General features: G+C 45.2%; 1 protein-coding gene across 7 annotated transcripts in view; it reads left to right on the top strand.

Annotated features, from left to right (window-relative positions):
- Nucleotides 1–22,129, top strand: part of BCAS3 (BCAS3 microtubule associated cell migration factor) — a 296,812-nt gene that overhangs the window by 266,595 nt on the left and 8,088 nt on the right. For 2 of the 7 annotated variants that reach the window (XM_054287006.1, XM_054287007.1), the window contains one exon: nucleotides 9,251–9,418. In XM_054287006.1, coding sequence (XP_054142981.1) covers nucleotides 9,251–9,418 — 168 coding nt within the window. Of the gene's footprint in view, nucleotides 1–9,250; nucleotides 9,466–14,712; nucleotides 14,779–22,129 lie in introns of those variants that run through there. The other 5 variants (XM_054287013.1, XM_054287011.1, XM_054287009.1 and 2 more) reach the window with 5 other exon arrangements.

Below are 22,129 nucleotides of genomic sequence, written 5' to 3'. Positions count from 1 at the left end.
AAGATGACAAATCCACGCTTGTGTCTCAAAGTGTAACATAAGATCTCAGTTATCCCAAAAACCCCGATGAGTTGTCAGATCTTTCCTTACTTGTGGGTAAATGTGAGCCTTTTCTAATCCATTGTGTGTCCTTTGTACATGTGTATATGGCTATGCATTTGCACATGCCACCAGATTGATAATAAGCAAGATAAATCTGTTTTCTTAAGGGAAGTAATGCATTATTGCAGCCCCTGCAGTGGAGTTGGCATATTCCTACCTCATTAAGACAGGGGTATGACTGCAAACCTCTTCCCAAGAGTTCAGAAATTACTTGGCATGTAAAGGAATAAGCATCATTATGTGGTGTCACAGAAATACCAGATGTATCCTTCCTGCATCTCACACAGCGTTTTCCCCACCGAAGCCAGCACAAAAGGCTTCAGCATCCTGAAATCGCTGCTTTTATTCAGAGGAGAAGTCAAACAAAATAAAAGCTTGTCTAAAAAAGCCTCCACTGAGATTTAATGGAATTCATTCTGTGTTTAAATTTCCTAGGCATTGTTGAAAATCTCAATAATCATCTTATTGTAAGCTTAGCTAAGTCGTAGATCTTCGGAGAGTGGGAAAATTTACTAGGGGGGAAAAAAAAGTTACTGGATTTTCTAATTTTAACCAGGACTGAGAATTATAAGTATGTGAATACCACAAGAAAACATTTCCAACCTTGCAAAAACTTAAAAAGTGCTGGAGATCTTTAGTGAATCCTTTTTTAATGAAATTTCCAAACCTGGAGGTTGAAAGAACATCAGGTGAAGTTTTTTTGCTGTGCAGATTCATACCTGGGAACTCAGGCTTGTGCAGAACCCTGGGTTCTTCAGGACACTCTGCCTTATGCCAGGATTAAATATAAAGAAATGTTAATCTCTAAGGGGGCTTGGGGCTGGTTGTAGCATTCCTGATTTTTTCCAGGCATTCTGATCCTGTAGAGCATTAAAATATGCACAAATCTTGGTATTCAAGGGGGAGGGGGAAAGTTTTTGCTTGGAAATTAATTTTATTACAAAGGGCAATTTTATTTTCAAAATCATAATAGCATCCAGTTATACTGTAGATTCCATCTCTTTTTGCTTTTGGGCAGCTAAATAAAGAGCATCCAGTATTGGGAAAATGCTCTCAGCTGATTGTTCAGTGCACTCTGCTCCTCAGGCTGTGGGTGAGCTGCACCCACCTGTGCCTACCTGTGCCCCAGCCCCTTGTGTTGTTCAGTAAGGCAAGATGACAAAGTTTTGTGCTTTTGGTACTGCAAAATACTGCAAAATTCTGCAAAACACTTCCAAATTCTGGTACCACCACGCAGTTTCCCTGTTGACGCCGAGCGCGCGTTTTGTTGCGTTTTCTCGTTTCTCACCCTGCTTTGGGTGGCTGTCACATCCTGCCTCCAGCTTTTAACCCATCCTGTGTCCTTGCACTCACCTCAATGTCTTGGGGAAGCCAGGAGCTCAGTAAGGGCTGGAGGAGCCCTTGGCAGTGCTGGGGGAGCTTTGGGGGCTCTATTCAGCTTTGGGGGCTCCGTTCTGCTTTTGGGGTCACAGGGATGTGGCGGCACCAGGGCCCCTGGTTTGGTGGCCAGGTGTGCTGGCAGCAGGAATCTGCACAGTTGGATGGCATCTGACAGGCACTGGGAGCATTCAAGGCAAAGGCAGAGTTTAATAAATACACTTAATCATTTATGTTTTGACCTTAGCCCAGACTCGCAGTCAGACACAGAGAGCTGGAAACGCACTCTGTCAAGGCTGCTCTGGCAAAGCAGGGCAGCCCCGCTCTGAGGAAAGGCAGATCCTTCAGAAAGGAGAGTAAAAGGTCAGCACTAATCCAAAAGGACAAGCAGTGTATGTCTGTGTGTATATTGGGTTTCACATATGAAATCCAGTCATGATAAATCTGATGGCTTTAGAAACATCTACTTTGATTAATGAAAACATAGTTCCCATAGACCATGGGTTTCATACTTCAAAGTTCCCCTGGATTTAGAACCTTAGGTTTTGCTTATTCATATAACATGCAGGAAACTATTTTTAAATGAATAAGGGAGTATAAAAAAAAATTTTAAAAGGCAAATGTTTCAACATCGGTGGTACAGATAGGCTGGATAATAAGGAGCAAAATTAACAAACAACAGACATTTTATTATGCATTTTACAATAATGTTTACATTCTTTTCTCTATATTTGTTTTTCCTTGAAAAGATTTATGTATTTATAAAAATATCTCGCTGCTCCAGCTCTGAAAATTGCAGCCTTGCTCGCATTTGAAAGCCTTCAAGGACGGCTGTGATGGCTGACTGTGCTCCTGAGCATCCCAAATCTCCTGAGCCCCTGGTTAACCCCTTGTGCAGGAGCACTGGGGTGTTGGGAGTTTGTTGGGATGTGGGGAGGAAGAGGAGGGTGGGATGGTCCCTAAGGACCTGCACCATGATCCTGGACATCACCAACTCTGCCTGGGCCACTGTGCTGAGTTTGTGGCACCTCCTCCCTGAGCATCCATGCCTGGAGCTGCTGGGCCCAACCTCCTCTAGAAATCCTGACAGAGGGACAAACAGCAATTCTGTTTACAAGTCTGTGGTGCTGAGGAGGGATGAGCAACTTCTCAGCCTGACTTAGCCAAGAGTTGAAAGGCATTCAGCATTTGGAAGTGTTGGTTGCTGTGGGACTGGGTACCCCGGCTGAAGGCTCCATTAATTAAATGCGCTCACAGGATACAGAGCTGGTGAGTAATGTCCTGTTTATAGCAGAACTGTGAGCAGTTCTGGAAAAAAAGCAACCCTGTGGGAGGGAGGATGACAGGGAGCAGAGTCACTCCAAAGGCTGTGGCTCCTGCCATGGTTTCCAGAGGCAATAATTAACACTCACACCTCGTGTACCAGTGTTCTGTCCCTTGGTACCTGGTGTGCTGTGGGACACAGGGGTGGCAGCGTGTGAACCATGCACAGGAGAGGAGCAGCAGCACGTGCCATGAGCACAGAGCCACCAGATCCAGGGCAACTCAGGGGGATGTTGCTTCTCCACACTCAAATATTTGCTTGGATTCCCCTTCAAGTGCTCAGAGCGGCCGCTTTGTGGCATTCCTGCTGGAATCACAAAGTTATGGCACGGAAGGGAATTGGCAGGGCCTGTAGGAAAGTTCAACCTTTCATGTTCAAAGGAGGTATGTGCAGTTTGAGTCACTGCTTTGGGCCAGGAGTTTCCATGTGCTGGTTCCTCACACGCCCAGGGGTTCCCGCTCCTGGCCGGGGTCACCAAGAGCCCCTCCAGAATCCTCTCCTGCTTCTGGAAATGCCTGGAAAAGCAGGAGAGGGGATGGGGAACCCTTCTGTCCCTCTTGGTGGCTCCTCAGGGTCTGACATCACCAGGGTCAATGCATGCCATTGATCAGGGTGCATCTTTTATCAATTAAAACTGGCAGGTTCTTTCCCCTCCTCTTCGCTCTGGTATTTTTGCTCACACGTATGTTGCAATATGCAAGGTGAGGCTCAAAACTGTCAAGCTCTTTAATAGAACCATTACTATATTTTTGGAGAACGTTCTCTTTTTTGATTTACTGTTCCTTAGAAGACAGGAAATGGAGCTACTTGATTTCATATTTTAAACAAAGCCGTCCAGAGGTTTAATGAAAAAAATTTCCCCTGGCTTTTGAATTAAAGAGCTATGGTGAAAGATTTAGCTTAGCTATTTTGACTTAGAAAAATAACACACTAGAAGCATTAAAACATTTTGTAAAAATACTTTTTACTACTAGAGAGAAGAAGTTTCTCTGGTTTTCTCGGCTTTGAAATGAAAGGGCATTTCCAAGCTTTAGGGTGGGTTTTCTTTTCCTTTCTTCAGTAAAATTTATTTTGCTTTTATATTAAAAGCCTTGAAACAATTGCAATGCTAGAGACAAATCCTGTGTGTCTAAGCAAGGTAATTTGGTGTGAGTAATGACAGAAGCCTTTGCCATTAATAAAATGTTGAGCAGAAAGATGGGAACCTGGTTCTGTTCCATCAGCAGTGGCAAGAGAAAAGGGTGGTGCTCCTTGAGAGGCAAATATCTGTGGAAAGAAAGTGGGAGATTGATTTCAGGCAAAAATTAAAGTTTTATTAGGAAAATTCTGTGTATGAAGCAGAATTAGCTCAGAGCATTTGGGCTGGAATTGCAAAACTGAGCACTGTGGACCTGTATGGTCAAGACAAGGGTGCTGCTTGTTCCATTTGGGTGATTTGGGGTTCTGGGATGATGCCTGGATATCATACACGGGAGGCTGATGATCTTCATTCCCACCCACTTTCATCTTCAATAAATAAAGAAGAATGAGTGTTCTGCAGCCTTGAAAGCACCGTGCAATAGGATGAAATACTGACACAATTTTAAGTCAATAAGATTTCTTTTCGGTGATTTAATGAGATTTCACCAGGATTTCACAAGTAATTGCCAGACTCACATCATGCCTGCTTTGCTCACCCTTGAGCTGTTCCTAAATGAATTTCTCCTTTGAGGTGGGACCTGTTCCCCACCCATGCTGTGTCCAGGCTGGGGACAGAGGGAATTTGGGTGCCCACGTCAAGGGCTGGCCTTGGTGGCTGGCAGGAGGGCTCAGCAGGCTCTCAGCCTGCCTCCCCTCAGCCCTCAGTAATCCCTGGATCAGCGGGAGCTTTCTCAGCCCTGTGGGTGCCCTGGTTCTGTTCTGGTTTGGCCATTCTGGGGGCAGGACTCTCCAGCCAGGTTTGTTTGTAAACTCCTCGCTGGTCAGTGATGGGGAATCTGATACCTTATCAAGTGAGATACTGGGATTGAAAAGGGGAGAGTGAGGCAGCCGCAAGGAGAGATTACAATATAATAAATAGCAGAGATAGGCGGGGCTGCTATCAGTGGAAGTTTAATGCCATTAGCCCCTGTGCCTTTGGGAATGATGTAGGCAGGGCAAAGCACCCAAAGGCTCCTGGCACCAAGCAGCCCATTGCCATGGCACACTCTCCAGAGTCACTCTGCAAGGTGTAAAAATACCCAGAACTTCATTCTGCCTTGAAAAAAATATTGAATTCTTTTACTGTGCTACATATGCTGTCTGTTGATGCACTGACAAGTGGAATAGGAAGGTCCATGACAATAAATCTTGTTTTTCTTGAAACAGTTTTGTTTTACATCAGAGAGGGGCAGAGACAGGGATTTACAGGAGGAAGGAACCTGCCTGCCCAAGCAAGGTCCCCTTTTCCACCCCCACATCCTGAATAACCTCAGTCACACTCTGCATGTTCAGCTTTACCTGGAACCCGTTTTATCAATGTCTGTGTTGAAATTAGGGGGGATTTGTGGGTTCCACTGCAGCACAGAGCAGATGATGGAGCAAGGACCTCCTCTGCCTGATTCAGGCAGTGATCACCCATTGAAATTAGGGGGGATTTGTGGGTTCCACTGCAGCACAGAGCAGATGATGGAGCAAGGACCTCCTCTGCCTGACTCAGTGATCACCCACGGGCTGCAGTGGTGGCTGCTGAATCCCAGCTGGATGTCTGGTTATCAATGCTCTTGCCAGATGTGCACTGCTACCACGGAGAAGGAGTGAAAAGGGAGGAAAGATAAAACTACAGCTTCCCCAGCCCTGCATTTTTTTAACAAGCAAACTTTCAGTGCAGTTAATCCCTCTAACCTGCATTTGCATTAACACTTGCAGCCTCACACGTTGCTGCTAAGAAGTTTTGGCAGCTCCTGGCCCTGATTGCAGAGGTAGCACTGCACTTGTCTCCTTTGCTCTCACTCAAGGATCTCAGGAGCCAGAGCCCAGCACTCCATGAAGTTTCTCCCTGTACACACAAGCAGGCATCTTGGCAGAGCTTCAAAAGCCATTTGCCTTATTATTCATATGTCTGCTTATAGGAGCAGAAATGCTCCCATTTCTCACTTTTGGAATAAGGGCTGACACCAGGAAAGAGGAGATTTCTCATCTCTGGCACAGCCCTGCAGACCTGTGGGAGCTCATCGTGTCCCTGGCTGCTTCCCTGGGGTTTGGGAAGCAGGTTTAAAAGTCCTGATCGCTCTCAGGGTACATGAACAGCTCTGTCAAAAACACCTGAAATCTGTGGGGTCTTGGAGAGGAGATCTCAGGGCTGCATGAAACTGTAGAAGGATTACTTGGGGGAAAAAAGCTTTTAAAAAAACCCCCAAATTTTGCCTTTCCTCCTGCCTTTAGGAGAGCTGACATCATGAAAATGCTGTAGAGATTTAAACATCGACGCAATTACTTCGCCTCCTCCCTGCATTTTCTCAAACAAGCTTCAAGAACCCTCACTTTAAAACAAATTAGTAGACTGGAGCATCTTTATAAATCCAGAGAGCCATTAAAAGTTGAAATATTTGGTCATTCCTCGTCTGGGTTGAAACTGGGACTCATCCAGAGTTCAAGTGTGTGTATCACAGAGAGCCACAGTCCCGTTGTGTCAAGGTATCTCTCATGTTGATGGTTTTCTAGTGCCAGGAATCCACTCCCCATTTTCTAGAGAACTCTCTCAGTGTTGTTTTTTGTTTTCTAGTGCCAGGAATCCATTCCCCCATTTCGCAGAGGTCCATCTCAGTGTTTTCTAGAGGTCCCTCTCAGTGCTGATGGTTTTGGTTTTCTGGTACCAGGAATCCACTCCCCCATTTTTTAGAGATCCCTCTCAGTGCTGATGGTTTTCTAGTGCCAGGAATCCCCTCCCTATTTTCTAGAGGTCCCTCTCAAGTGTTGATGGTTTTGGTTTTCTAGTGCCAGGAATCCACTCCCCCATTTCGCAGAGGTCCCTCTCAGTGCTGATGGTTTTGATGGTTTTCTAGAGCCAGGAATCCACTCCACTGTTCTGCATAGATCCATCTCAGTTGGTGGTTTTGGTTTTCTTATGCCAGGAATCCACTCCCCCATTTTCTAGAGGTCCCTCTCAGTGTTGATGGTATTCTTATGCCAGGAATCCACTCCCCCATTTTGCAGAGGTCCACCTCAGTGTTTTCTAGAGGTCCCTCTCAGTGCTGATGGTTCTCTAGTGCCAGGAATCCACTCTGCAGCCAGGCCAGCAGATAAATCAGCGCCGATGAAATTCAGGAGCCAGGAGTCACCAGTGCAGCCCATATAAATCCCTGAATGCCAGCCCTGGCGCTGCAGCCCGTGCCATTAGAGCTCGGAATTATCAGCCCCTCTTTGCTGATGGATGGATTCGCTGGCTGCCCGAGTGTTTACCATCGTTATCAGCCCGTGCTCGGGGCGTTATCAGAGGAAGGGCCGCCTGCCGCGGGGCTTGGTCTCTCACCCTTTCTATTACCACCTGTCAGAGGCAGGGGGTGTGCTGTGAGGCTGTACAGTCACAGACTACAAGTGTAGATAGTTTCTGACGGCTGATCAAAGGGGAAAACCAAAGGGCTGATAACAAGGACGTGTTTCATGTACTTTTAACTCTGAGAAACATTGGCATTTGCATTTTTTCCCCTCGCTAGGCTGGCAGAAACCAGGCACAATAAACGCTGCATATTCAGTTACCTAATAGTGGAGTAAATGGTATGTGCTTGAAGGAACAAAGCATAACTGTAATCTTGTTCCAAGTGGGAATGATTTAAGTAAGCCTTCGCAGAAGACTTGCTGTGTAATAAAGGAGAATAATTTTAATTTGTACTTTGAAGTGATCCTGAATTCAGAATCTAATCTTTGCATTCGGCAGAACATCATACCCTGCTGTGAATGAGGTAATAACTGCAAGTCAGAGAATTATTTGAAGGATCTTTTGTAGGTACGTGCACTCCCTCACAAGAGCCAGAGTCTTCAGTAGGGGCTGCTGGTGGAAAAGCCTCTGTTAGAGCACATTTGAGCTAAAACTTCCCAGAGAAAACCCACAGATATCCCAAACTGAGGGAATTGATCCATTTGTTCCTTCGTCAGACACAAGGCAGCTCTGCCTCTTCTCTGTTTCAGAGCAAGAACGGGAATTTAGGTAAATTTTTCTTCCCATTAGCAAAGACAAAATGAGTCTTTCCATTGTCCAGGATGAGGAGGGGGAAGAAGCATCTCAGCAGCATCCCAGTGGAAGAATAATCAACTTAAAAAATAATTCCTATTTGTCTAACATAAAAATACCTGCATGCCATTCACATTTGTGTTATTGTGCTGCTTTCCTGACTCTCACCAGTCTGTATTTTAATTACAGAATGTATTAATTATGTATTTTAATACCAGTCTGTATTTTAATTTCACCTTTTTGATTACAGCTTCTTGGTCAAAGTTGGCTCATACTTAGGGTTCTACTGTGCTGTGCTGTAACACCAACCTTTAACTCATGTGCTAAAATCAGCTTTTCAGGCACCCAAAACCCAGCACACACAGGAGGAAGCTGGTGCCAGGGTGTCTGTTACAGATGGATAATGAGATAATTGACTCTCACAATTAAGGGATAGCTATTGGGTGAATATTAAGAAAAGCTTTAGTGGTGTATAGTTATGTTATTGTAGTTTAGATGTCCTCTGTTCTCCCCATGGTTCCCTTTTCCTCTGTATTGTTGCCATCAGACAGCCTGGGGTGTCTAGGGCAGATACAAAGAAGGCTGCACAGGTGTCCCTTACCTGGGGCAGTTCACTCTTGCACTGAGGTTGGGGCAGGAACAGGTGAGGGGCAGGATTCATTCAATCAGGATTCATTCAGGCTTTATTCAAAAGAACCGTGTGGTTTTTATGGAGTGGTACCATAGATTCTGTTCTGTTGGCTTAGTAACAGAAACATCTTTCTCACACGCTGTCCTTAAGAGGAACAGAAAAATAAAGCAGAAAAACACTACCTGCAAATTGTTTATAGCCAACAGGTTATCACATCCTTCCAGCTGCCTAAAACTCCTCACAAGCCGCTGTGAGAAACCCTTGCCCTTTCTCTCTCTCTGTCCCATGGCATCCACAGGGCAGGTGGGAAGGGAAAAGCTTGGGGTGCTTTGGGGTGAGGCAGGCAACACCTGACCTCCAATCCAGTTACAGGAAAGCAGTTTGCACTGATAAATGGCAAAGAAGAGCTGACTGACAGACTTTGGGAGGGGCCAGGGCTGGGTGATCAAACCCCAGGGGTGTAAAAGATTGAACATCCATTTTGAAGATGAACCAGCCAGGAGGGGCAGTTCCCAGCGCTGCGAACTTTTCCTTTGTTGTATTTTTGTTAAGGTTTTTGCATTTCCAAAGCGAGCAGCCGTTTCCCCCAGCATCCCTCACGTGTCCCCTGTGTCTGTGTGTGTCACAGGTGCCTTCGACCGGAGCGTGACGCTGCTGGAGGTGTGTGGGAGCTGGCCCGAGAGCTTCGGTCTGCGCCACATGTCCTCCATGGAGCCCAGCGAGGAGGGGCTGCGCGAGCGCCTGGCCGACGCCATGTGCGAGTCCCCCAGCAGGGACATGGTGGGATCAGGAACAGGTACAAAGAAGAGGTGTGATCAGAGATCACGTACATCTCACCCAATGGTGATTTTGATTTAATTTTTTTTTTTTTTTAAGTTTCGCTTTTTTTCCTCTGTACGCTCCTCTCTCTCTCCTCTCTCTATTTCTCTCTCTCTCTCTCTCTCTCTCTCTCTTTATTTCTCTCTATCTCTCTCTATTTGTGGGGATCTCAGAAGTAATTTCTAAAAGGAACTTAGTGGTAGATCACATAAACACATCCTGAGATATTGGCACATGAAGTTCCCTTATCATATAGCCAGAACAAGGGCTCTCCTGCATCCCTCCAGTGCAGATTGCTGCTCCAAACAATGCCATCATCACAGATATCCTCATTTTGTGTCCTCAATAGAGCCACTGTGAAGCGCTGGTTCTGTAATCCAAATTAATCCATCTTCATCAGTGTCCATTATATTGATAAATTGTATCATCTGTTTAAGTAAATGGAATGGCACGTCAGAGATTAGGCTGTCAGGAGGGGCCCCATGGCAGGAGATGCTCAGGAATTAAAGCACAGTTACTGTGGGTTTATTGTCTCCATCAATTTCTACTTGTTCCAAAAAATACCTCCGGTAAAAACACCTCAGAGTGATGCTGGCCCCTAACATCAGCTGCCAACTCACTTGTCACTCTGCTGGCAGCTTCCCTGGGAAGGCAAAAGAGGAGAAACCAGCAGCAAGGTGTGGGAATGCCCACCTATGGGTCTTTCAGGAAGAGCAGGAGCTGTCTCTTCCTTTTGCTGTTGCCCTCATGTATCACTGAGGGTCTTGTGCTGCTCTGAGCTCTCCCTGCTCCTCTCCCATCAGGGCTCATCCTGACTTTGCACTCTGTGGAGCAGGTACCAAACTGCAGCAGCTTCCCACAGCCTGGAGGAGGAGGATGTGAGGAGCAGGATTTTAGCCCTTGTCTGTAGGTCCAGGCAGCAGAAACCCCTCCATAACCCAGCTGGTCACCTTGCCAGCTGTCCTTCCTCTGCTTTCCATCTTGAGAGAGATGAAACTAAAGGATGAGTTAGATTTGGAATTAACTGAAAGGCTTGGTTGAGCACTAAGGGTGGGTCTGCTGCTGCTGTGGTGCAAATCCTCACCAGCTTTTTGCCTTGGCCAGGACACTTCAGGAGTCCATGACTGCAGAGCTCCACCAGTGCACTGAGGGTAGACATGCCTCACACTGCTGGTGTGGACTTCAATCAGCTCATGTCTGTAAAGGGCTGGGAAGGTGGAAAAAGCAGGCTATGAAAATAGAGAAAGGCACATATTTCATCACTCACTGACCCAGGCTGTGATCAGTGTGAACTTTGGGAGGGTGTCCACTGCTGATAATGGGTCAGCACCCCTCAGGCTGTGTGTGGAAGGGGAAAGGTGAGGGGAATAGCTCCTCTGAAAGCTGAAGCCTTCCAGATGTGCCAGGTTAGGGTGACTGGCTGCCCTGGAGACTTGACAGTGTATTATATTGTAAACCAAGAACTTTGTCAGAGACAGGGCTCTGTATTTTCCTTCCATTTTCACCAAACCCAGCTGATGGCAGCCAGTGCCAGCTTCTTTGGCATGAGGCTCAGAGTCCTGCAGGTGTAAGGACAGAAAGGAGCTGTTTATAGAGATGCCATCACTGAGTTAATATTCATCCAGAGAGATTTCTCCCAGCCCTTGCTCCAGCCCCATAAATCTCCCTAATGAGTGTAAGATAGATGCCATCTCAGAGCAGCGATTTTACGCAGCAATAATGAGTAACATGAGCACTGACCCAGCTCACCCCATCCCAGCACCCTCCTCTCCCTGTCATTAACACTCTGTGCTGCCCTGCCTGTCCTGGGACTCTCTCCCCCACTAACACACTTTATTCTCAGGATTTGGGCATGTGGTGACTCAGAGCAGCAGAGAAAACCTGGTGATAAGAGGGTGAACTCCCGTGCCCTTTCCACTTCCATCCCCTAACAGCTCTTGAGCTGTTCCTCTTTAGCAGACAGACAGAAAAAGTTCCCTCCTGCTCAGATGTACCTGGAGAGCTGCACTCACTGAGGGAGAGGGCTGGAGCTGGCTGCCAGCACCATTCCACCACAGGGCTCTCATCTGTCTGCTGCCTAATAAATGGGCAGAGATAAGCGTGGAGCTGCATTACCCTCACTTCAAAAAAGAGGTGTCTTTGTTGGCTCATAACAAGTAGGAGAGTTTTCACTTCCCTCAAACCACTTATATCGTAACCAAGCTTGGCTGAACTGAATTATCTTTGAAAAAACTCAGTTTTCCTCCTTGGGTTCTCTGCTGCCCACTCACCACAGTGAAATGACAGCAAAGAGTTCAGCAGAAAGGACACTGGAGGTTTCTTTGTTGGTAACTGCTTTCTATCTTGCTGCTTCTTTCAAAACCAGTGTTTATATTTCTGCATTGGACTCAAAATTATGGAACTTATCATCCTTTTAATAATCCTAAAATAACAATTTATTCATGCCTTTATGTTTTGCATGCTTTAACCCCTGATTGTGCTCTGTGCATTCTCTTCTGTCCTTAAATAGATTTTACAGAGTTTTAACAAAACTTGCAAAATCTTACTCAAACTTCAGCACAAACTAATGAGTATTTCTAGCTGGGAATGTAAAGATCTGTGCATGTGCAGTGCTGGGGTCCAATGTGTGGACACAAACTGGGCAGTAGGGTGGACAGTGAGACTTTGTCAAGTGCTCGACTGGTCCTGACATGCACTTAATGGCAGGAGATAAATAGATTCTTTTAATGCCTTAACTGTTAGGGCATAGCTGACACGTAGGTTTATATAGAAATCAGGGCTGATAGGCTGCAGGGGTGTGCAGGGAGTGTGTGCTCGTGGTGCACAGAGCACTCTGGGCAGCTGACATTCCCACAATCTCTGTTTTGTACCTGCCCCATTGCATTGCAAAGCAGGGCTGGCAACACCAACCTGGCTCTGGCCACTGGCAGAGGCAGAAATATCCAGAAGTTGGTCACAGCACAAACATCCAGCTGGAGGATGCTGAAAACATCAGGAATAATCTGGCATTGCAGGAAGGGGGATTGGATGGGGCTGTTCCACCTCTGACTCCGTGCCAAGGGCTGTCGGACACAGGGTGGGAGAAGAACCAGGGCTGGAAACAACCCCCAAAAATCTCCTTTCCTTGTGACCTAAATGATAACTGCAGTTGTCCAGCTAGCTGGCTTGATTGGGAAACCAGCTTTTCCCCTTGTTATCCAATTATTCAGATGACCCATGTCTATCTGAAGTGGAGTCTGCTGTACATAAGCTGTCAGCCCTGATACACATTTAATTCCAAGGCAGGCATAAATTGGCAAAGATGCAAAAAAGATGTTTTTGCTGTTCCAGTTTCTGTCAAACTCTCACTGAAAAGAAAAAAATTATGCAAGTCTAGACACAAATGTTAGTGGTCAGTGCCCTCTTTTGCTTGCAAAGCTTTGTTTTCAAGCAGCTACAATATTTACATTTGCAGTGCAGTTCTTAAGTGTGTGCTGGAGCTTCATATTGCATTCCCCCCCGAAAAAAAACCACCCTAGGACTGTGATTTATGAAACTCTGCTTCCAGAAGACAAATATCCCTGACAGAATTCCACTCAAACTGGACAGGAAGGAATTATCAGCTCAGGCTAGAAATCTTTCCCTCCAAAAATACTGTAATTAATAAATGCTCTGCTTCACCTCCTCCTTCAGCAAGTACATTTTTAAGCTTTCCAATGTATTTTGATCACTTCTAGGCTTAATATTTGAAATCAGCCTATGGTAGGGGAGCAGCAGGATGGTTTTTGAGATGCATCTTTATACCAAAACTCCTGCCAGCCTCCAGGTCAGCCCTTACCCACGGGTGGCACAGGGAGGGGCACCTCTGGCCCTCAGAGGAAACCGCCTGGATTCCTTCCAGATTTCATCAACAGGCTCATAATGCGCTGAAGGAAGCTCATATGTTGAAGCAAACTCTTTAACCTGATTAATGGGATGTAAGTAAGTGGAGCTAATTAGATGTGTGTTAGGGAATGGCCTGTAGGATACCCAGGATTGGGGCTCCGGGCACTTTGGGTCCTGGTCCCCAGCCAGAGCCCCAAGGCTGAGCCTAACCTGGGTCTGGACACCTTTGAGCTTTGCAGAGGGATGGGTTTGGAACCTTCCTGTGAGATTTGGGGGCTGGAGAAGGGAAGTCACACATTTCCTGCAGTGCCTGGCTGAGGTGGGAGGCAAAGGGAGGAGAGCAAGGTGGCTCCTGTGCCAGGACCATCCTTCTTGGGTTTTGTCCAGAGGAGAAAATATCCATGCTCACAAGCTTTATTCAAGGATCAGCAGGCACCTGGACATTGATGTACCTGTACATTCAGGAATAGGATTAACCCTTTACAGAGGTAGAGCTTTCAGTGGTACCTTCCCCTCCCTCTCTCCTTCCCTCCCTCCCTTCTTTCCTTTCCTCCTTCCTTCCTCTTTAATTTTTCTAAGACAATTTTCCCCTTCTCTCTCCTCAGCTGTGTTTTATCCTAACTCAGACATGGGCTACAGATACACAGAGCAAATTATTTTCCCCCTGAAGAGCATTTCTGCCAGGAGATTTCTGCATAGGTTCAGTGCAAAACCAGCTTGGGCAGCAAACCCACTGGTGGATCAAATGACATCGATGCTAAAAGCAGCCTTTGAACTTTCACAATATTCATTCCAGGGTCAGATATTAAATTACCCCCTCCAACAAGTCTAGGAGCTCAGTTCTTCCTACAAAAGGTTTATTTGGATGGGCCTGGTTGAAAAGAAAGGAAAATTCAGACTCTTTAGGAGCCACCATTTTGGAAGTACTGGATGAGAGGAGCATTGGCCTTGCACACATTTTGGGATTTCAGGCACTTCACTGTGGGATTTTTGCTCTCTCCTGTCCAAGGGTGTCCCTGAGCAGCCCCATCCTACAGCCCTGGGCAGGTCCAACAAAGACATTTTTAATTTCCCAGTCGTTTCCCATGTCTCCAAATCCAATCTTGCCACCAGCCCTGGGAGGTTTTACTGGAATTTCTTCCAGGTCATGCATTATTTCAGGGGGAGGGGGTGTGAATGCTGATACCATGAATATTTCTGATGTGAATTCAGGTCCATTGCTGTTGGTAGAAAAATTCTAAAGGGAGCACTGATGCCACAAGACACCTCTGACTTTCTGCCATTTGATAACAATCTTGATCAACTGCATTTGCTTATTATCAACTGTGGTGTGGGGAGATTCCTTTTCTTTTTCTTCTTATTAAATCAAGGCCTTTTTATTTAAGAAATATTTTATTTTTGATACAGACACAGCCGGTGAAGTAGCAGTAAAAAACATCACCACAAAGAGGCACATGGCTTTGAAATGTTTTGGTATGTAACATAACTGTATTGTTATCAGGTCTTAACTTTTGCACAAAGAGTATTTTCCCTTGTTCTAAAAGCAAACCCTCTCTCAGCTTTCCAAGGGCCACATACCTAACATGGCCATAGGGGGACAAACCAAAAAATATCAAAGTGTCTCAAGTCATTTCACAAATAACATTGTTCTGTTGCTCTCCTTAAATGAACAAGAGTTTCTTTGATTTTTTTTTTTTTAAGTCAAATTTAGGATTCTGCTGTTCAGAGCAGAGAGGTCACAAGGCCCTAATGTATTTAGCATTGACTGCCCTCTCTTGTAGTGCGTCTATTAGTCAGTAATTTGATTTGTACCTATTCATTTGCAGTCCCTGCAGGAGCTCTGAGCTGGCCCCAAGTATAATTGGTGCTGTCTCTATTTTTACATCATTAGATTAGCCCCGACTCCTGGCCACTTGTTGTCTGCGCTTGTCTGTCCATTTATACAACCTAATGTAACACAAAATTCATTACTGATCACATTACTTTCAACTCTGAAGCCAGCTTTGTGATAAACATTTTGTTAACCCTTCCCTGCCAGCACACAGACCTGGGGGATAAAGGCACTTTCCCCTCTGCAGGGAAAATCAATATCATAATAAAACAAAGTGCAGTCACATTCCTGGATTTGTCATTCCTCCCAGAGAAAGAAATGGGGAGGAACATATAGGAGATGACTAAATGGTGTCTGCATCCAGGCATCTCACTCTGCTCGATATGAAATGAGCTCAGCACTGTCCTTTCCACTGGAACATAAAGAAGTGACACGAGATAGGGCCAGCACTCAATTTAAAACTTAATTTCTTACTCATTGTTCTGCAAGTGTTTTAGCTCTTCTGGTCAGGCTGTAATCAGGTTATGACATTATTGGAACTGGACATTTTTCTTCCAGTGCTTTGTCTCAAAAGCAGTGAACAGAGACACAGTTCCCTTTTTACCTTGCAGATTTGCTGCTGTGTTGGGGTTTTTTTTTTTGTTTGCTTGGGGTTGTGGTTTTTCCTCCTAATGATTAAGCAAATTAACTGCAGCGCTCCAGAATTTCACAGGAAAATTCAAAGCTCTGTCCTGTCTAGCTTGGCTTTGCTCACATTTAATTGTCTGCTGAGTCCCTCCTAAAGCATGGAGCTTTTTGCATCCCTGAGGCTTCTGCTGGTGATTCCAGGGGCAGCAAGAGGAGAGCCATGGTATTGAACCAGGGCTGAGCATCCTCCAGCTCTGCTTGCAGCATCCTGCCCACGAGGTGATTCCTGCTACCCAAACATGTTTTGGTGCGCGCAAAAGCTGTTGGGTTTTTAACAAGTTTTCTAAATTCATTTTCTGTTTGCACAGCTTGGCTTGGAAATCTGTTATTTTGGGTTTTCTAAATATTTGGAAATATTTCTCAGTGTTTATTAAATCTTCCCTTTAAAAGTCTGAGGCCTGAAGCCTGCCCCACACCGAGCGGTCCCACACTGGGAAGGGGGCAGAGACAAGGGGATTTTTCCATCTGTAATTCCTATAATTACCTTGTCATTCCTTTTAGGAGTCTTTCTATGGTGTTTTTGTGTAGGATATGACTTATGGCAGGCATATCTCTCTCAGTAAGTATAAGAGCCCTCGGGTCCCAGCATTTGAACCAGGACTGGTATTTTTACAGCTGTTTTGTGAGCCAAAACCTCTTGCAGCTGCTGAGGTGGTGGCAGAATAAAGACAAGACAGTTCCTGTCCCTCCTCCCAAGCCCAGCAGCCCCAGAGAGCTGTTGAGTATTTGCTGATTTTTGGGATGTGCAGCACAGGCCATCACAGATCTCATAAACAATGCATTGCCCTCTCCAGGGGAGATGGGAGAGCAGGCTGTGGAATGGAAACCCATTTGTGCAATAAATTGTTAAGCAGTCAAACTGTTAAATGAACACTTATTAGAGAGGTAGGGTGAAGTATGAGTCACCAAACAGCAAAACAGACATTAACACAGCAAACCCTCTGCAGTAAGTGGGAAGTCAAGTGCCAAGGCAATGCAAAGGTTGCAGTGTGAGCCAACCCTGTGGCCCTGCAGCTTCCAGCACTCCCAGCCCCTCTTCCAGCGCAGGGTCTGCTCCTGGTGCATCTCCCTTTGGATGCTGGATCATTCCCTGTCACTGTGGCCTGCAGCTGTGCCCTCACCTCCCATCACCCCTGTCCCTTTCTCTAACAGAATGTCACACAAAGAGGCACCTGATTTTCCCAGTAATCCTGCCTTGTTCTCCATGCCGGAGTCTGAGAGCATCAGGACGTGCTGGGCAGTGATGGTGTTGGGTGTTTGATGTTCACAGTGTGCAGGCAGAAAGAGAGGGCCAGGGAAAATGAGAAGCAAAGCCAAAGGGATTTGGGCTGGGGGAGGATCTCAGTGATCAGTGGAGACTCCCTGAGCATCCCCATGGGATCAGCTCTGGTGGCTGCCCCCAGGGGAAGGAGGGTTGGGGCCAGCTCCCTGGCACTGCTGGGAACACTTAGTCCTCCTTGAAGTATCTATCCTAATTTGTGGTATGAAAAGATTAGCTTTCCTTCCATCCCTAGCCTGCTGTCTCCCCACCATGGATAATATATAAAACAGTAGACTTTTATTCATTAACATTTATGGGAAAATGTTAATATTAAACTGTAAGTGAAAAGCCCCATCTTATTGAATTCTTCTGCTGTGTTATTGGGAGCCTAATTTCATTTTGCATTTAAATAAAAACCAGATGACGTTCAGGACGGTCAGGCGAGCATTCTGTAAGTGAGAATTTATCTTCCAATCTGGGTAAACAATGTCTCATCATTTAACAGTTATTATAAATAATGGGGTTTTAAGCACTTTGCTGGGAGTTCATATTGGCTCCACACGGGTTGCACTAAGGGAGAGGGAATTTCAGTGACATCTTCCAGGCATCCGGTGAGGAGGAATCATATCCTGAGCTCCTTCTCAAGCTGCAGTTTTCATCCTCCTCTGGTTATTATTGCTCAATTTTGTGTGCACCATCCACTGATCAAAAAAAAAAATTAAGAGGAAGGAAAATGACAAATTGGTTGGGAACGTTTTGAAAATGAAGAAACCCTGTTTGAAGGCTCCCCATAAAAGGGGAATGTGTTCAGCCCCCTGCAAATGTTCATGCAGGTAGCTGAGCCTCCAAAAGGGAGATTCTTTCAGTAAAAATGGGGCTCTGTAAAAGTTGTGCTGCCTTTTTCTGTGTGGCCCATTTCGTACCATTTCCCAAAAAGACCCCCACAGCTTAAACACCATCTTCTTTTATTTGTTTATTTACTTATTTGGGATATTTATTTGTTGTTCCCTTGGCCAGTGACTTTCTCAGTAACTGCCCAAGACATGAACTCTGTGTTTACACCAAAACTCGATGGTGTTGTGAAAGACAAAGGGTCAGTATCACTTCTCTGACCCTTTCCAAAGATGTTTTTTGTGGGAAGGCTCTGCTCCAGCTCAGGGGCATAGCAGGGGATGCAGGAGATGGAGAGCCCTGGTTGGGGTGGAAATGGAAATGGTGGAATTTTCCTAAAAAGGTTCCCCTGCCCTGTGTTGTGGAGAGGCTTGGATGTGTTGCTGTGCTGGAATTCTCCTCAGGCAGGGCACAGCATCCCCATGGGTGGCTTCTCCCATCTATTCCCACATGCTACAGCTGTTCCCCACCTTGTCAGGTAGAAGTTTCATTTGGAAGCACAAATCAAGAGACAAATTAACGTTGCAGCCTTCTTCCCTCACCTGCAGCCACAGAGGCAGCAGTGGGAGGGGAATTGTGCAGGGACACATCCCTAGTGTAAAATTTGGGAGTGCTTTTTGTCCTCCACTCAGGGCTACTTTTATCCACACCCTCTGGAAAAAAAATTTTTGGTTAAATCATGCCAGGACTGTGTTGTCTCTGGTTTAGCTTTTGGAAATGTGGCTGATCACCCACGAAAATGGGAGAAAAAGTCTGCAGAGGAGCAAAACATGAGGAGCAGGCAGTTGTGTGAACTTCACTGCCAGGTGCCTAAATACAGGGCAGAATCACGATTTAAATTGCTTTTTCTGGGGGCTGTGACCAGAGGAATGCCTTGGTTTGCCATTAGGTTTTTCAGGTTTCACACAGGGTTGCCTTCCACCAGCTCCTCCACCAGCTGCAGCTCATCCCCACGTTTGTAAGAGTGCAGCTACAAAGATGGAGTGTAATAGAATCAATGCTTGGAACAATTTTTAAAATATGACTTTCAAAAAGCAAAAATGTTGAATTTACTATTTCCAGCTGCCTTCTGGTTTCAGGAGCACAAATGTGAGTTGCTGTGTTCAACAGCTCCATTAACAAAGGGGAAAATTAAGCTTGGAATGCCATTTTTATCAAGGCTCTTTGGTATTTATGTCCCACATCAGAATTTGGAGCTATATAAATAAGAGAGATTTTATATATATTTATATAGATATGGATATGGATATAGATATAGATATAGCATATATTTATATATTTTGTATATTTTATATATTCTATATATATTATATATTTTATATTATACATTATATAACATATAGTATATAATATATAATATATAATATATAATATATAATATATTTTTCTATAGTTATATATTAAATATAATATGTATTTAAATATTCTATTTAAAATATTTATATTTATATTTGTATGTGTTTAAATTATACATTTTAAATACATCTTATTGTATGTATATTATATCTATAATTTTATATATTATTTCCATAGAAATTTTAATATAAATATAAATATATATAAAATATTAATATAATTATAGATTTTAAAAATAAATATAGAAATAAATATAGATAAGATTGAGAGCCTCAAGCAGCCCTGCAAGAGAAAGAGCCCACAAGACTGCGTGCTGTTTTTCCAGGCTGGGTTAACACTCAGTCAAGGTAGAGCTGTGATTTTAAGGGAATGGCTGCAAGCTCTGAGTGCTCTGTAAAATCAGGGCTGTGTTTACAAAGCTGGTCTGCTTGAAGCAGCCGTGTCAACATCATCTTTTTAAAAATTGAGGGAATAGACTAAATAAATTGCATTTGGAGCTGGGATGGTTTGGATGGGTTTGGAGCTCCTGTGACACTGAACCTCTGCCAGGGCAGAGGGAGGAGGAGACTGGTCCTGAGCTCCACCTGAGCTCTCCCAGCTCAAGAGCCTTGAAGTGTTTAGATGAGCAGCCAGGGCTGAGGCTGTGGTGACATCATTTCGTGAGCTTCAGCAAAACTCTCCTGATTTGGACCAGCTGAGCATCTGCTCCCCCCCCCCCCCAAAACTTTTTAACTTTTCCTTTGAATCAAACCCAAATTCCAGTCTGGTCTAGCTTCCTCCTCAGCATCAATCTGCACCAGGGGAGCAGCCCAGAGCCTCTGACTGGCCCAAAAGGCCACTTTGTGTCAGAAGCACTAGAAGTTGTGCCAGAATGGCTTTGCTTTGTAATCCTATACTTTTAAAATCAGCTCAGCAGTGCGTGTGTGTCAGAGCACAGAGAGCACATGTGGGAGCTGCACAGAGGCTCTGTGAGCACTGAGTCCACCCCAGGGCTCCCTTCCTGCCTTTAAGGAGGCCAAATGCTGAGGTGGCATCACAGAGAGGAGAAAATTCGGTCCTAGATGGGGAAGGAACTGAAATTTGGAGGGTCAGGTGTGAAACTCTCATGCAGTGTCAGCAGTCACTGCTCAGACCCCGAGGTCATCACCAGGTTTGTGGGTTTGACCTTGAGGCAGCTTTTCCTTGCCCAGGTTTTTGCTGGCACTGTTTGGCTGAGCCCGGGGAGGAGGAGGAGGGAGCCCAGCACTCCCTGGGGGCTCCTGGCCATCCCTGTCCTTACCTCTGTGTCCTGAGACTGGAGTGGCTCCAGCTCTGGAGCGAAGGGGGATGCTCAGATCCACACCTGCTCTGGCCAGAAGATGTTCCAGGAATAGGAGCATTGCCTCCAGCATTTCTGAGCAATATCCCCAGGGTTCAGTGGGTGCAGGACGTGGTAGGTGTCATAAACATGCATTTTACTTTGCATTTGTAATTTCCTTCGTGAACTAGAGGCTGACAGAGGGGTCAGTGTTGAGCAATCCAAGGCACTCCCATAACCCTGGGAATGAGAGAGCAAACCCAGGAATTTTAATACAGTGTTTTCTCTGCAAATGCTTTTGGTCTGATATACACAGATGTGCTGCTTGCGTAACCAAAGATGCAAGATAGTTCTGCCTAAATGCATCCAAAAACTTGTCCACACACGCTGGCTGGCACAGGAAATCGTGTATTCCACATAGGATATCTTACAGGAATTTGGAGTAGCAGCACAGTGAAACTTTCAGGATGGGGTAAGAGAGAATTCCTTTAAACCCAAGCACTGCTGCATATTCATTCAAAAACCTCATCTGTAAATCTTGCACAAGGAGTTGTAGGCTTGCAGGATGTGATGGGCTGCAGAAATTATTTTCTAGTTGATTGTCCTAGCTTTTGAGATTTCATATGCTGGCTGAAATGGGCAACTCATCCTTCTGAAGAGCCATTTATGTAGGAAAACATCCTAAACCTCTTTACAAAAATATACAGCTCTAGGAAACTTGAGATTATTTTTTAAAAGCACTGGAAGTCATTGTGAAAGTGCCTATCTTGAAGAATATTCTCCCTCTAAATACCAGTCCTTTATCTGGTGCACTTTTAACCTTCCATAAAATGCTCAGAGTCAAGTCTGGCCAGATGCCAGAGTCTTGGGTCTCCTGCTCCGTGGGCTCGGGTCACATTTGCTCTTTTTAAAGGAGTAAACAACCTGTTTAGAAGTTCTTGCAGGAAGTCTTGTCCTTTTCTCACTGATCTCTTTGTACTGAAGCAGACCTGGGCATTTCTGTAAGCTCAGGTGTCCTCCCTGTTTTGCAAGCGTTAAATTGTTTGGCATCCCTGCAGTGAAATCAGGCACTAGAAATGAGATTTGGGCTCTCAGAGGGACTCTGATGTTCACAAGGCTCTGTCTCCATTCCCCTGGATCTCTCCTTTCCCCATCTCCTTGCTGCCACCTTTGTTCCAGGATGCCAGCTTTCATCTCCAAGTGCATGGCACGAGCCAGCTCTGGGTGGATTCAGCACTGGAGTTATTGTAAGGCAGTTTGACAGGAACTAATATTTTACATAGGCCACTGAATCCTGATTTCACAGAAGTTGCTCAGGCAGTGTTTCCCAGTCTTCTTTACTTGCAAATTTAATGGAGGTGCTTTTGTGGCATCTCAGCATCTTTCAGGTTGTGACAGGATGAGACAGTTTTAACACAGGAATTGATTTTCAATGCTCAGATGACATGGTTGTTTTTTTTTTTTTATTTCCTCATTTGAAAAGAGTTTAAAATCTCTTTTG

The sequence above is a fragment of the Melozone crissalis genome, unplaced genomic scaffold (genome assembly GCF_028551555.1).
Source record: "Melozone crissalis strain CALT ecotype California unplaced genomic scaffold, PUWL_Pcris_2 ptg000057l_1, whole genome shotgun sequence".
Lineage (NCBI taxonomy): Eukaryota > Metazoa > Chordata > Aves > Passeriformes > Passerellidae > Melozone > Melozone crissalis.
This window is presented reverse-complemented; position numbering and strand designations above follow the sequence as displayed.